This window comes from Myotis yumanensis, unplaced genomic scaffold (genome assembly GCF_028538775.1).
Source record: "Myotis yumanensis isolate MYYU_CA2020_CCGP unplaced genomic scaffold, mMyoYum1.0.hap1 SCAF_5, whole genome shotgun sequence".
Classification (NCBI taxonomy): domain Eukaryota; kingdom Metazoa; phylum Chordata; class Mammalia; order Chiroptera; family Vespertilionidae; genus Myotis; species Myotis yumanensis.
The window spans coordinates 17,792,576-17,807,131 of NW_027223756.1; the positions used below are offsets into that span (position 1 = coordinate 17,792,576).

At 41.4% G+C, this 14,556-nt stretch overlaps 1 protein-coding gene across 5 annotated transcripts in view; it reads left to right on the forward strand.

Annotated features, from left to right (window-relative positions):
- GEMIN5 (gem nuclear organelle associated protein 5) overlaps positions 1-14,556 on the forward strand; it is a 38,957-nt gene that overhangs the window by 11,453 nt on the left and 12,948 nt on the right. For 3 of the 5 annotated variants that reach the window (XM_070414529.1, XM_070414531.1, XM_070414532.1), the window contains exons 10-20: positions 1,807-1,889; positions 3,118-3,254; positions 5,204-5,277; positions 5,929-6,110; positions 6,778-6,917; positions 8,105-8,276; positions 9,143-9,373; positions 10,773-10,886; positions 11,438-11,563; positions 13,217-13,315; positions 13,713-13,850. In XM_070414529.1, coding sequence (XP_070270630.1) covers positions 1,807-1,889; positions 3,118-3,254; positions 5,204-5,277; positions 5,929-6,110; positions 6,778-6,917; positions 8,105-8,276; positions 9,143-9,373; positions 10,773-10,886; positions 11,438-11,563; positions 13,217-13,315; positions 13,713-13,850 — 1,496 coding nt within the window. The remainder of the gene's footprint in view (positions 1-1,806; positions 1,890-3,117; positions 3,255-5,203; positions 5,278-5,928; positions 6,111-6,777; positions 6,918-8,104; positions 8,277-9,142; positions 9,374-10,772; positions 10,887-11,437; positions 11,564-13,216; positions 13,316-13,712; positions 13,851-14,556) is intronic. The other 2 variants (XM_070414530.1, XM_070414534.1) reach the window with 1 other exon arrangement.

Here is a 14,556-nt window from a genome sequence, read left to right on the forward strand (position 1 = left end):
GATTCCCACTCAGGGCACATGCCCAAGTTGCTGGTTCGGTCCCCTGTCGGGGTGTATACTAGAGGCAACCAGTTGATGTTTCTCTCTCACATCGATGTTTCTCCTTTTTCTCCCTTTCCCTTCCTCTCTCGCTTTTAAAAATAAGTAAATAAATAATTTTCAGGTTATGGTGGTTCTGATTTGTGGGAATATAAAGTATTTCCTTTTCCCTCGATTTTTTAAATAGTTCTATAGTATGACCTAATGTCCAGCCATATGCAAATTAAATTAAATTACGTTTTATTGGAACCCAGCCATCCTCATTTGTTTATATCTTGTCTGGGGCTGCTTTCATAGTACCACGGCAGAGTGGACTACTTGTGACGGAGACAGCATGGCTCAAAAAGCCTAAAATGTTCCCTATCTGGCCCTTTGCAAGATAAATTTGCTACCTCTGTTGTACATTATTTGCTTCAAGTGAGAATTATTATACCGCGGTGCTAACCTTTTTGCGATTATTTAAGTACTTATGTGTAATCTACATGTAGTTAACTATTTTTCTCCTTTTTTTTTCCTCACCCAAAGAGCGAGGATATTTTTTCCATTGATTTTTAGAGAGAGTGGGAGGGGAGGGGGCAGTATAGTGGGGAGCGGAGGAGAGAGAGAGAAGAGAGAAACATGGATGTGAGAGAGACACGTCGATTGGCTGCCTCTGGCACTTACCCTGACTGGGGGTGGGGCTCAGACCTGCGGAATCCAACCTGTGACCCCCTCTGGTGTACAGGCCATTGCTCTAACCACTGGGCGACGCCAGCCAGGGCTCCAATTCCCCCTCCCCCCCATTTTTAATTCTCAAAAAACTATTTCAAAGAAACATCTAAGAAAATAAAACTGTATAACACTAGAAAAGGTATGATTAGGGGGAAGGATGTTGCTGTGGACAAATTATTCTTAGGCATTCAGCCAGAGCTGCTATTCTGTTTCCTTTAGCCAAAGAAATTTTCGTTTATTGTCTAGAATAATAACAATGTGTCAGACACATGGAAGTAAATAAGTCAACAGCTAGTTCAGCCACAGGTTCCGGAATCTTGGAATTCTAAAGTCATACAAAGAATATAGTATGCACTGAAGGTAATAACCACCCTGCCTTTGACTGACACCTCACATATTATTAACCACCACAGCAACCGTAAGAAACACTTTTGAGACCAAGGTTTCTTTAAAAAAGAAACAATAAAAACCCCTATTTAAAGTCTATCTAAAATCTTCTCTCAGTTTAAGAATGTGGTATTAAAGACAGGGTAAACCTAAAAGTACATTTAGTCTTTTACTGGACTGTGAGGTGGAGACATTTGCATGGTGATAGTGTATGCTTAGCAGTAGCTTTAGTTCTGTGCTGAGCAGTTTGCATTTTCTATCTAGTCCTATCTGCCTCTCACTGGGATGGCCTTTACACTGCTGTATAACTACAGTAATGTTAACATATTTGACATTTAAGTAAAGTAGGCAACTCAGGGGGAGAGATGGGGAAAATGTTTATAAACTGACCAGATGAGCGGGTTGGGTGGGGAGAGGGAGGTAACATTTTTTCTGTGTTTAAAGTGTATTTGAGACTTACTGATTTTCTTAGTAGATATCATTACATGGTATGTCATTTAAGTATTTGCTTCTTTACAAATCAGCTATTTGGAGAAGGGTACTGTTAAATTGTTTTTCTCTAATATCAGCAAATAAGTTTATAATAGGAACCTTTTACAAGGAAAAGGAGTTTATTTCCACTGTGCCGTTTTGTTTAAATCTTTCTGTTTGTAATCCCCCTTCTCTTAGACCTCCACAGATTTCCAGCACATACCATAAGAAGACTGTGTATAGTTTAGCCTGGGGGCCACCAATACCTTCCCTGTCACTTGGTAAGTGTCGGAGCCATTTTCTTACAAATGCAAGAGTATTCTCTTACAGTTTAACCCTAGGATATTCAAGAGTCCTAAATATTCCAGTGCAGTGACTGCTTATGCTGGCTGCTATGTAGCCAGGGGTCTGTGAGGGCAGATGTGCTGGGTGAAAGGTCAGAAACCATTCACCCAGAATAAGCCTCCCTAAACTCAAAAGCAAACTGAGATTCTCAAGTGACTTCTTTTTGCCTTTCATTGTATTCTGACGCGTTTCCTCTTCTAGGCTTTTCCTCAGCCTTGTCTTTCTCTTTCTTATTCCTAAAGTGATAGTTCCTTCAGAATATCTTTCAAAATGAGTGTGTTCAGCAAAAATCTTTGGTTCTCTTACTCTTCTATAATGAAACATCTGTAAATTTCCATAGTAACTGCATTACATAGAGAGGATGGTGTAAATCATCAGAACTCAAACAGCATTGCAATCATCTTTCATTCATTCACTTAACAAATGTTTACTGGATCCTTGATTTGTGTCAGGCAGAGTTCTAACAGTGGTGAGAGTAAAACTTGCCCTTACAGAAAGCCATCACAACTACTGTTTGCTTCTTAAAAATCAACAAGAGGGCCGAAACCGGTTTGGCTCAGTGGGTAGAGCGTCGGCCTGCGGACTGAAAGGTCCCAGGTTCGATTCCGGTCAAGGGCATGTACCTGGGTTGCGGGCACATCCCCAGTGGGAGATGTGCAGGAGGCAACTGATAGATGTTTCTCTCTCATCGATGTTTCTAACTCTCTCTCTCTCTCTCTCCCTTCCTCTCTGTAGAAAATCAATAAAATATATTAAAAAAAAAAAAAATCAACAAGAGGATTGCTGTAACACTAAGGAAGTTTGCTCCTTATAGTTAGTCATAGACATTCCTGCAGCTCCATATATTTAAATGCCCAAAGAGTAGAGTACTTATTTCTGAAAGAAAATATAAAAATTCAAAAACTTTGAGAACATATTTCCTGATTCCAGCTTTGGCACCCCATACTATTTTGAATGACAGAAGAATGCTTAAAACAAATATGTTACATTATAGATATTAATGTAGAATTATTAGTATACCGTTGTTACTTTTACTCCCACCAACTAGGTTCAGATGCAAAGAACTGTGGCTTTATTACAGTGTATTAAAACAATTGATAGTATGATATGGTGGTGCTTTGGCTGGTGGAATGCAAAACTGCTAAGCTTTCTTGTCTCATATAGGAGGAGAAGGAGACAGACCTTCCCTTACTTTATACAGCTGTGGAGGGGAGGGGCTTGTCTTACAGCATAACCCCTGGAAGCTTAATGGAGAGGCTTTTGACATCAACAAACTCATCAGGGACACCAATTCAATCAAAGTAAGTTCTTGTGGTTTAAAGTCTTCTCTTGATCTCTGTATCTTTATTTTCCATCTTACATAATAAATGCCATTATTAGAGATATCTGTTATGCTCAGACTTCTTAGATGTTCTTTAAAAACTCAGTGAATTAATAAGTTATCACACATATCTTAGAATTCTTTATCCTTGAGTAAAGCAAGGAATTTAACAGCAAAATGTTTTATCTCAGTTGCATTGGTGATTTATTGTAAACTTTCAGATCTTGAATATAGAGCATTCTTGTCCAGCCAGCCAGTTCCTCCAGAGTGAGGCCTTGGTAAAATAACTTGGTAAGATGGCATCCACGTGTGGCTGTGGGGTATTTTGCTCAAGATAGAATTGTCATTTGTTTTTAATTTTTTAATGAAGTAATTATAGATTTATTAAAAAGCTGCGAAAGTAATCCCCTGTTATCTTTGACCCAGATTCCTGCATTTAATCACATTTGCTTTCTATCTTATCAGTATGTCTGTGCCAGAACTATCTTTTGAAGTGAAATCACAAATGCTGAGATTTCCTTATTCTTTCAAATGAGCATTTTTTATTGTTGCTCATTATTCTTGTATGGCTAGCATAAAAATAACATTTAATCATAAACTGAATTATTTTTATTGACTACATTCCTCCATTGTCTTCTGTATATTATCTGCACATTAACATTCAACAATGATTATAGAGACCAGATCCCTGTTCCCAGTGAGCTTTGGGTTTTGTAGCAGCTGAATATATGGATCAGAAACTCATACAAGGAGTTTGAGCTGCAAATGGAAATTTAGAATCCCTTTATGGTAGCTAAAAAAGCTGTGGGTGCCTGGCCCGTGTGGCTCAGTGGTTGAGGTCATTGGTTCACTTCGCAGTCAGGGCACATGCCCGGGTTGTGGGCTTGATCCCAAGTAGGGGGCGTGTGGGAGGCAGCGGATTGATAATGTTCCTTTTTCATCAATGTTTCTATCTCTCTATCCCTCTCCCTTCTAAAAAATTCAAAAGCCCTGACCGGTTTGGCTCAGTGGATAGGGTGTCGCCCTGCGGACTGAAGGGTCCCGGATTCGATTCCGGTCAAGGGCATGTACCTTGGTTACGGGCACATCCCCAGTAGGAGGTGTGCAGGAGGCAGCTGATCAATGTTTCTCATTGATGTTTCTAACTCTCTATCCCTCTCCCTTCCTCTGTAAAAAATCAATAAAATATATTTTTTAAAAATTCATAAAAACATACTTAAAAAGAAAAAAAAAGCAGCTGTGGGCATGTATGAGTTGGTCTAAAGAGACAAGAAGAGGACCCAGCAGCCTTGGCGACCAACATGAAAAGAAACTAAAGGGAGAGAAGAAAGCAAGGGCAGGGTGTATGGTTTTTGTTAAGGAGACCATGACCCCTATGTCGTCCAAGCCAGCAGATAGGTTTCATTCTTCATTGTGGGATAAAATTGTTTTTAATGAAGCTCATTTCACAAGGTTAGACATTGTAGCCATTTAGTATTTACTGGCCTCTTTTTGTCCCAACTAAGAAATTATAATTAACCCTAGCTGGTTTGGCTCAGTGGATAGAGAGTCGGCCTGCAGACTGAAGGGTCCCTGGTTCCATTCCAGTCAAGGGCACATGCCCGGGTTGTGGGCTTGATCCCCAGTGGGGGCGCGTGCAGGAGGTAGCCAATCAATGATTCTCTCTCATCATTGATGTTTCTCTTTCTCCCTCTCCCTTCCTCTCTGAAATCAATAAAAATATATTTTTAAAAAAAGAAATTATAATCAGAACATTTGGTCTTAGTAATTCTTTGGTTATTACATAGATTATTTATAAGAATGGCTATTGTATAATTAGAAGATTTTTAAACTAGGGATTTTTTCTCTAGTGCTGTCATCAGTGGTTTATAAGCTATATGCAGAGAGGAACAATGTTTTTAGTCAAGATTGGTTTATTTTGCTTTCTAGTACAAACTGCCTGTACACACAGAGATCAGCTGGAAAGCAGATGGCAAAATCATGGCTCTTGGCAATGAAGATGGGTATGTGTTTGTTTCTTTAAAAAAAAAAACACCACTTTGTAACTGCACATATATTTGATTGCAAGCTGGCTGATGCCATCTGTAATGTTAGCTGGGGAAGCCCAGTTGTATTTCATATTCTGATTTATCCTTAATGTCTGTGAATGATCCAGGAGCTCTCTGCATCTTTGAAAATTGCAAAATAAGTTGGATATTTTTATTCAAAGGAGTGTTTGCCTACTCAGTGTTTGACTGTTTGATGCTTTACAAAATGCTCATCTCCTGCACTGAACTGCCTAAATTCCCCTTCATTTTTTAAAATGAAGCCCAGGCGTAAGTCCTCTTTAGGTCTCACCGTGCCCTTTCCATGTTGTTCAGAGTAACATAGTCCTAATGCAGCCATTGGTTCATTCCTTCTTCTTTTAGCTTCTCTCTAGCACGGTCTATTACAAGAGCCTGATAAACACTTTTCAGAGAGTTTGGGGATTTTTTTTTAAGCTGAAATACTTGTTTGAGAGACAACCTTTTGTCCCTGGTTCTAAGAGAGTGATAGATAGGGTTATCCTATTCCACTTCACCTTTCCTTGACTGAGGGAGTGAAGGAGATGCCTGTTTGCATTAACTGTAAACTTATTATTCATCTTCCATGTCTTGATGTGTTTCTTATTTCAGATCAATAGAAATATTTCAGGTTCCCAACTTGAAACTGATCTGCACCATCCAGCAGCATCACAAGCTCGTGAATACCATCAGCTGGCATCATGAGCATAGCAGCCAGCCAGAGCTGAGCTATCTGATGGCCTCCGGGTCCAACAATGCCGTCATTTATGTGCACAACCTGAAGGCTGTCATAGGTAACCGGTTTCTTCTATACTGGGGGTGCGATCCTCTGTTCAGCTACTTTCCATTCCAGTCTCTATACCTTTTTACTATTAAAATAAATGTTATTCTTATTTTTTTATGTTTGCAAAAGTAATATACTCATCTTATTTAAAATAAGAAAAATTTCAAATATGACATATATGGTAACTAAGAAAATAAAGTTCCTCCCGTAATATCATTCCTCAATAATAATCCATGCTATCAGTTTGCTGAGTGTTTTCTCCAGTTTTTTTGTTTTGTTTTGTTAATCCTCACCGGAGGATATTTTTCCCATTAATTTGTAGAGAGAGTGGAAGGGAAGGAGGTAGAGGAGAGAGAGAGAGCGCGCAAGAGAGAAACATCGATGTGAGAGACACATTGATTGGTTGCCTTCCTACTGGGGCCAAGGATTGAACCCGCCACCCGTCAGTCGCAGGCTGACACTCTAACCACTGAACCGTAGTGGCCAGGGCTTCTCCAGATTTTTTAAAGAATGGTTATTGCCAAGAGGCTCTCCAAAAAGACCGTTCCAGTTTATACCACCTTCCTGTAGTGTTTGAGTACTTTACACACAACGCACATCCCATTCACGTTTCACTGCATCCTACTCACAACCCTGTGAGGCAGCTTTTTTACCCTCATTTTCCCCTCGCCTTGTAGAGAGCAATCCTGAATCTCCAGTGACCGTTACAGAGCCCTACCGGACCCTGTCAGGGCACACAGCCAAGATCACCAGTCTGGCGTGGAGCCCACACCACGATGGAAGGCTGGTATCTGCTTCCTATGATGGCACAGCTCAGGTACTGTGCGTCTCTGGGAGTGGGCTCCTCACTGCGTACTCTAACGTAAACTCTTTCCTCTTTTCCCCAGTTGTGTGCGTTTCCCTTCCCTCACTGTTACCTTCTACAGAGAGGGATTTTCTGAGTTCTAGGAGGCATCTTAGTTTTATTCCAGGCCCTTGTCGGGCTATGATTGGGTTGTTGTTTTTTGCTTAGATGAAAAGGAAAGTATTAATAGAAACTAGCTAAACTCTGATTTTAAGATTTCATTCTAACTTATCACTGTCAGTATGATGGACTTATAAATTGATGTGAAAAATAATTTTTAATAATAAAATGGTAAGTCAGAAATCTCCAAGTTCTAAAAAGTAAAGATGAGCTGCCAAGCCTGAACTATGAGGTAGGAGTTTCAGGTATCAGAACCAAAACAGACCTTGGGAACTGGAGGGCAGTATCTGTGGTGGATGTCTATCTCATGAGACAGTAGGGGGTGTGCAGAAGGCAGCCAGTCAATGATTCTCTCTCGTCACTGATGTTTCTGTTTCTCTCTCCCTCTCCCTTCCTCTCTGAAATAAATTTTTAAAGAAAGAAAGCTGGTAGGACACTAATCAGTTGCCCAGGTACTTGGGGACAAAAGAATCACCTGTGAGAAGTTAGAACCGCAAGTATGCACACATGTGCAGGGTAGACTGAGTTAGAATTCTCTTTATAAATAACTAGAGGCCTGGTGCATGAAATTCGTGCATGGGTAGGGTCCCTAGACCCAGGGCTGATCTGTGCGGTGGCTGACAGGGTAATCGGGGCCCCCGCTCGCACCCGCCTTGGCTGGCCTGGCACTGCCGCTTGCGGCACAGTCAGGGCCTGTGGGCTGGGGGCAGCTTCTGCACTGAGCGTCTGCCCCCTGGTGGTCAGTGCATGTCATAGCAACTGGTCATTCTGCCATTCGGTCGATTTGCATATTAGGGTTTTATATAGATAGCTATACAGTACTACTCCAGGATGGTGAAATCCATAGGCCACCGTTAGAAGCTCACTCAAAATCACCCCCACCGGAAATAGCACTCTCTGAAATTGAACTCTTAAGAGGAAATTACAAATCACAAGAGGAAATAAGTGTGCACAGATCTTTAATATATTATTTTTCTTATCCCCCAGAATAATAGAATAACCAGAAATTGCCTATTCTGTTATGTGATTTTTGGCTTTAGGTGTGGGATGCCCTCCAGGAAGAGCCTCTATGCAATTTCCGAGGACATCGAGGTCGGCTGCTTTGCGTGGCGTGGTCCCCCTTGGATCCAGACTGCATCTACTCAGGGGCAGATGACTTCTGTGTGTACAAATGGCTCGCTTCCATGCAAGAACATTCCCGGCCTCCCCAAGGTCAGTCAGAGCTTGGAGCCCAGAAATGCTTGCCTTCTTCCCTGTCTCCCTTTCTCAGTAACTGAGTTGATCAGGGGCAAGCGAGGAAGACATTCACACAGGGCAGCTGCAACCGTGTGGCAGGGCATTGGAGCCTATGCAAGGAAGGCAGCCCTGGGGAGCCTGAGGACAGCACCCAAGTAGTACAAGTATTCCTGGCACCCAGGTCTTGATTTCTAAACACTGGAGGTCATGTTTCAATTCAGTCAGGGCACGTGCCCAGGTTCTGGGCTCAATCCCCAGTAGGGGGTGTTACGGAGGTAGCTGATCAATGATTCTCTCTCATTATTGATGTTTCTATCTCTCCCTCTCTCTTCCTCTCTGAAATCAATAAAAATATATTTAAAAAAATAAAAAGCCCTTTAAAAAAACGTTTGAAGTCAGAAGAAATCCGAGCCTGTTCCAAGCTGAAGGAAACTAGAGCCATAACAAGCAAGTACAGTGTGGATGCCTTTTGCTGTAAGAGCCATGCTTGGTAAAACTAGTGAAACCTGACTGAAATGTGTGGAGTAGACGGTAGGAGCGTGTCAGTGTTAATTTCCTGATTTGAATGGTTGTGCTGTGATGATGGAGGAGAATGTCCACGGTTGGGGGATACACACACTGACGTGTTCAGGGTTAACTGACCATAGTATTTCTGATTTAATGACATCCCAGAAGGGTTTGGTTAACATTTGGATAATGTAACTAAACATTCATTGTGGAGGAAGGGAGAGGGTAAGAATGCTATCCAAAAAGGGTAATGAGGGTCTGGAGATGATCTCCTAGGGTGCTTTTAACCAGCAATAAATATATATATATTTTTTCTTTTTTTGCTATTCCTCTAGGCAAGAAAAGTATTGAATTAGAGAAAAAAAGGCTCTCTCAACCTAAGCCAAAGCCCAAGAAGAAGAAAAAGCTCACCTCGCGAGTGTCTGTCAAGCAGGAGCTGTACGATGGGAATGAAGAAGAGAGCGTCAGGGAGAGTGCGGGGCCTGTTGAGAATGGCAGCGTGTCCGATCAGGAGGGAGAAGAGGAAGCCCGGGAGCCAGAGTTACCCTGTGGTGTCACCTCCGTAGGTGTGTGCCCGAGTCTCATGTCACCCACTCTCTAGGACCAAAGAGTCGTGACCAGAAACTTCTCTGCCTCTGACCTACCTGGTTTCCCAACTCCTTAACCTGGGTGGTATTTTTGGTGCTTTTGGAAATTACATTAGGTTTGTCAAAGGGCATCTTTAAGCCTCTAAACACCTTTAAAGTGTTAGAGGGGATTTAGTGGATGATTGGGGTGGAAATAGCAAAGTTCTGTAGAGAAACTTCTCCCCAGCTTGGGCAGGTAAGCCTGTGGGACAAAGCAGAGCCAGGGAGTATTTACATAGAAACTTACATGGGAACAGTTCTGACAACTGACATCGGCATCCACATGTATTGAAAGAAACCACTGTCGGACACAAATGTCTGACCTAGAAGCTACCACCGCTCTGGGAACTTGCAAGCTTTCGCTCTTCCTACTTGTTTCCACCTGGAGGTGTTTTCCTAAAAAAATTTATGAATGATGACGATGTTCTTTCAGTCTGTTAAACTGTAGTGACAGCTCTCAGATTTCTTACAAAACTGCTTTTCAGGGTTCCATCACTACTTTCTAATAAAGCAGTCTTCCACAGATATTGACGGGAAGAAAGGTCAAGGGATATAATTTTAACCCTTTAATTCTTTTATATATTTACCTTCAAGTTCTGGAGCCTGTTACCTGTTGAAATGAATGACTAAATAGCAAACAATATAAATAGAAGCTGTGAATCGTGTTTAACTCTAAAGCAGTATTTTGATGTGAAAGCATTAAAGTGGCTAAAATATATGGTACAAAGAGGGTCATCCCTGACCCTCTTCATCCCAAGGCTTGGCTGTTGGACCTGTGGTTTGGGTAAATAAAGAACTAAAAGCGTAATGGATTTATTTTTTAGGTTCATCAAAATACCTTTTTATTACAAAATGACTACACAAGAAACATCCTTTACCCCTGTAGATCAGCAGCTTGTTTTGTTTTAAGTTCATGGTTGTGGTAGGCTCAGGATTGTGACTCCATATCACATACCTGAATCTTTTCTATTAGTAAAGTTGTTTCTTATTTGTGTAATTAAATATGCAATTAGTACTTTGTTATCTAAATATGTAATATCCTTTGTCACCTGAGCAAAGTTTGGGAACTTTTGAGCCTATGGTGTAAAGTTGTGGAAGCTAGAAGCTTATAACTTTTCCTTAGATTAATTAGTCAAAGTTAGAAGCAATAAACTTAGAAAATTCCGGAACACAGTGTGTGAGCTGAGAAAGCGAAACCACCCATGCTGCCTTTGCAAAGTATTTGGTCTCACATTTTGGGTAATAGATAAAATGCACTGTTAAGTCTGGTATAGTTCTTAATTTTCAAAAAGAACTGGATTCTGCATTGTTCTCATCCAAACTTTTTTTCTTGATGTAGTTTCTAGAGAACCAGTTATATGCCCTCCACTTTCCTTAGGCTTGGAAAAGCCAAAAGTCATCGTTAATAATAAAGTCACTTTACTGAAAAAGGAACCACCTAAAGACAAGCCAGGTTGGTATTTACTAATTAAAATACTTTGTTAAAGCATCCTCAATCAAATGTCCCATGCAACTGAAAACTCAGAAGTGTGGGGTTTTAGTTGTTGCTTTTAAGTTTTAAACACTTGTGTTTTGATTATATCTCAATCTTGAGTCATGCTTATTGATTGATTATTGATTTGAGAGAGAGAGAGAAACATCGATCATGCCTCCCTTCCGCATGCAGTGACTGGGAATTGAACCCAACCACCTTTTGGTGCACGGGATGACGCTCCAACTAATTGAGCCACACCAGCCAGGAAGGATCATACTTTCTAAAACATTTTCAGTACTTGATGAAGTGTCGTTTTGCAGTTGATACTGCTTCACACATGTTCACGGGGTCATGTTTGTGTGCTGTGAATATTGCCTCCAGCTAATGTAATTTGAAAGCTTCTTTATAATAGTAGGGACTTTCTTTGCCCAGCGGTATCCTCCAGTAGGTTACATTCACACAACTGGGCATTCAGTTGGTGTTTCTGATCTGCTGTTCTTCAGACAGCCTGTACTTCTGTTACCTTTCAGAAGCCTTAGTAATCAAGAAGCGAAAAGCCCGTTCCATGCTTCCACTGAGCACAAGCCTGGACCACAGGTCCAAAGAGGAGCTTCATCAGGACTGTTTGGTACTAGCAACTGCAAAACACTTCAAAGGTACAAAAATACACTTCCTTGGCCCATCCGTGGTCTTCTGGGAACTGGCACAGAGAGGCACATATTTATTTGTTGAATGAATGTGTAAACAAATATCCAAAATTGTGTGTATTTCTACATTCTTTTCCATTCTTCCCTCCCCCACACCCCATTTCCAAGCTCCCTTTCCTGGCCCTAACCCTAACCCTAATCCTAACCACTGTCAACACTCCCCAGTGCTCTGCTTTTATTATTATAAGTCAAACTAGAGGCCCAGTGCATGAAATTCATGCACTGGGGGGGAAGGGGGGGATCCCTCAGCTTGGCCTACGCCCTCTCGCAGTTCAGGAGCCCTCGGGGGATGTCCAACTGACAGCTTAGGCCTGCTTCCTGTCCACAGTCAGACATCCTTAGCGCTGCCGTGGAGGTGGGAGAGGCTCCCGCCACCGCCGCTGCGCTCACCAACTGTGAGCCTGGCTTCTGGCTGAGCGGCACTCCCCCTGGTGGTCAGTGTGCGTCGTAGTGACGGTCATTCCGCCGTTCGGTCGATTTGCATATTAGCCTTTTATTATATAGGATTGTTACCAGCCATCTCTGTGCTAGAATTGGTATGATGGCTTAAATATCTCAGCATGAACGAACAGCATCTTCATGTAGAAACAAAATTGTTTGCTTATTGGAAATATCACAACATGGCAGTTCCTTTAAGAAAAATTAATGGAAGTTTTTTTCAGAGTATTTTTTGGCTTTAATTTTCCAAAGCCTCATCTAATGCCTTTTATTTTGATATTGCAACAGTTGTATGTTTTTAATTTTACACGTTAAAAAGGAATGCACAGTATAAATAGAAAGTAAATCTGTCTCCCACCTCTAACACCCACTTCTCCATTTCTCCCCAAGCCCACATTACTATCATTTTGTCTCCCTGTAGAGATATTTTATGCTCTTATTATATACATAGCCCCCATTTTGGAACTTTATGATGATTTCTTATAACTTACACAATTAACCATATAGTTTGTTTTATTTTGATTGTTTTAAATATATTTGTATTGATTTCAGAGAGGAAGGGAGCGGGAGAGAGAGATTGAAACATCAATGATGAGAGAGAATCATTGATCGGCTGCCTCCTGCACGTCCCCTCCTGGGGATCGAGCTCGCAACCTGGGCATGTACCCTTGACTGGAATCAAACCCGGGACAAATGCTCTGTCCACTAAGCCAAACCAGCTAGGGCTTAACCATATAGTTTTACATTATTTCCCTTATTGGGAAATTACTCAATTGACTTCTTTAAAAACAGAGAATGAATACTGAATTCCTTTGTGGTAGATCCTGGTGATCATTAAGGGCATTTCTTCACTTGATAGTTTTTTTTGTTTTTACTGCATTTAAATACATATGAAATTTGGGGTTGGCTTTTTACATTACTCCCCCCCCCCCCCCAAATCTTTCTTTGAGCAATCTATAAACTAAATTGTCTCATTGGATTGGCCAAAGCTGAGTTTCACACACTGTATATATTTTCCTATTTTGCTACCTTTGTCTCTGTTAGGGTAAACAAGGGCATAGGACTCTTTCTCGGGGTCTGGACATAACATTCGGAAGTATTTAGGCAGAAAACAGTAACCTGAGTAATCACTTCATCTGATTTTTTTTGGTCTTTTTGAATTAGCAGAGCTAAATGAGGACGTGTCTGCCGATCTTGAGGAAAGATTTCACCTGGGGCTGTTCACAGACAGGGCTACCCTGTACAGAATGATGGAGGTTGAAGGTGAGGCACATTCAGTCAACACAGTCCCCTCCAGCTTTATGATTCCCTAATGCTTTGCACACACCTCTTTTATGGATACCATCCTGGGGCCTTGTTATGGTTAGTTTTACATGCCAACTAACTAGGTTTTGAGCTCCCCAGTTTGCATACTTACAGATCCCTTGCTTCTGTCCTAAGACCCTAAACATAACATACAGTGCTCACTCTGAGTGACTGAGTAAAAGTGAATGGGTGGACAAGTGACTGAGTGAACACTCCGGGAGGTGACTTCCCCATCAGCGAGTGACTGCGTATTCTAGAAGTTTGTTGCTCCTTTATCCTGCCTTTCTTTTTGTAGAAGTTAATGTAGACAGATGTTTCTGAAACAGCTTCCAAACATTATTTCTCTTCCATATAGGAAAGGGTCACTTGGAAAATGGCCACCCTGAGTTATATCACCAGCTTATGCTTTGGAAAGGAGACCTAAAAGGTGTTCTCCAGACGGCAGCGGACAGAGGGGAGCTGACGGACAATCTCGTGGCTATGGCGCCCGTGGGTATGTTCTTTACAACTAATGCTCTGTCCTCTCTAGGATGCCCACTAAAGATGGATAGTGTCTTGAAGGATAATTTGGCTATTTCTAATAAATTTAAAATGCATATCCCCCTTGACTCAGCCGTTCTAATTATAGGAATTGAACTGTACGCACACGTACAACATGATAAATATTCATGGACTATTGTTGCAGCATTATTTGTAATAGCAAAAGATCGCAACAACCTCTGTGTCCATCAGAGAGACTGGTTACATCTGTACAATAGAAACTCCTACAGATACCAAAAGAATGAGGCAGCTCTGTGCATTCTAATATGGAACAGAACTCCAGAGTATAGTAAGTGAAAAGCAAGGTGTAGATGCGCAAAAGAATATTTAATACTCTGTCATTTATATTTATACATGTGTGGTTTTGTATTCATAGACTATATTTCCAAAGGTTTCAAAAGAAACTAGTAATAATGGTTATCTCTGAGGAAAGGATTGGACGATATAGATGGGAAGATGCTAGGATAACAAGGAAACCTTTTATGCCATGCCCAGCTTTTTAGCTTTTTATTCAATACTAGAGGCCCAGTGCACGGATTCATGCACTGGTGGGGTTCCTTGGCCTGGCCTGCAGGGATTGGGCCGAAACCAGCAGTCTGACATCCCCTGAGGTGTCCCGGAGTGCGAGAGGGCACTCTGCAAAGTTGTTGACACTGGGC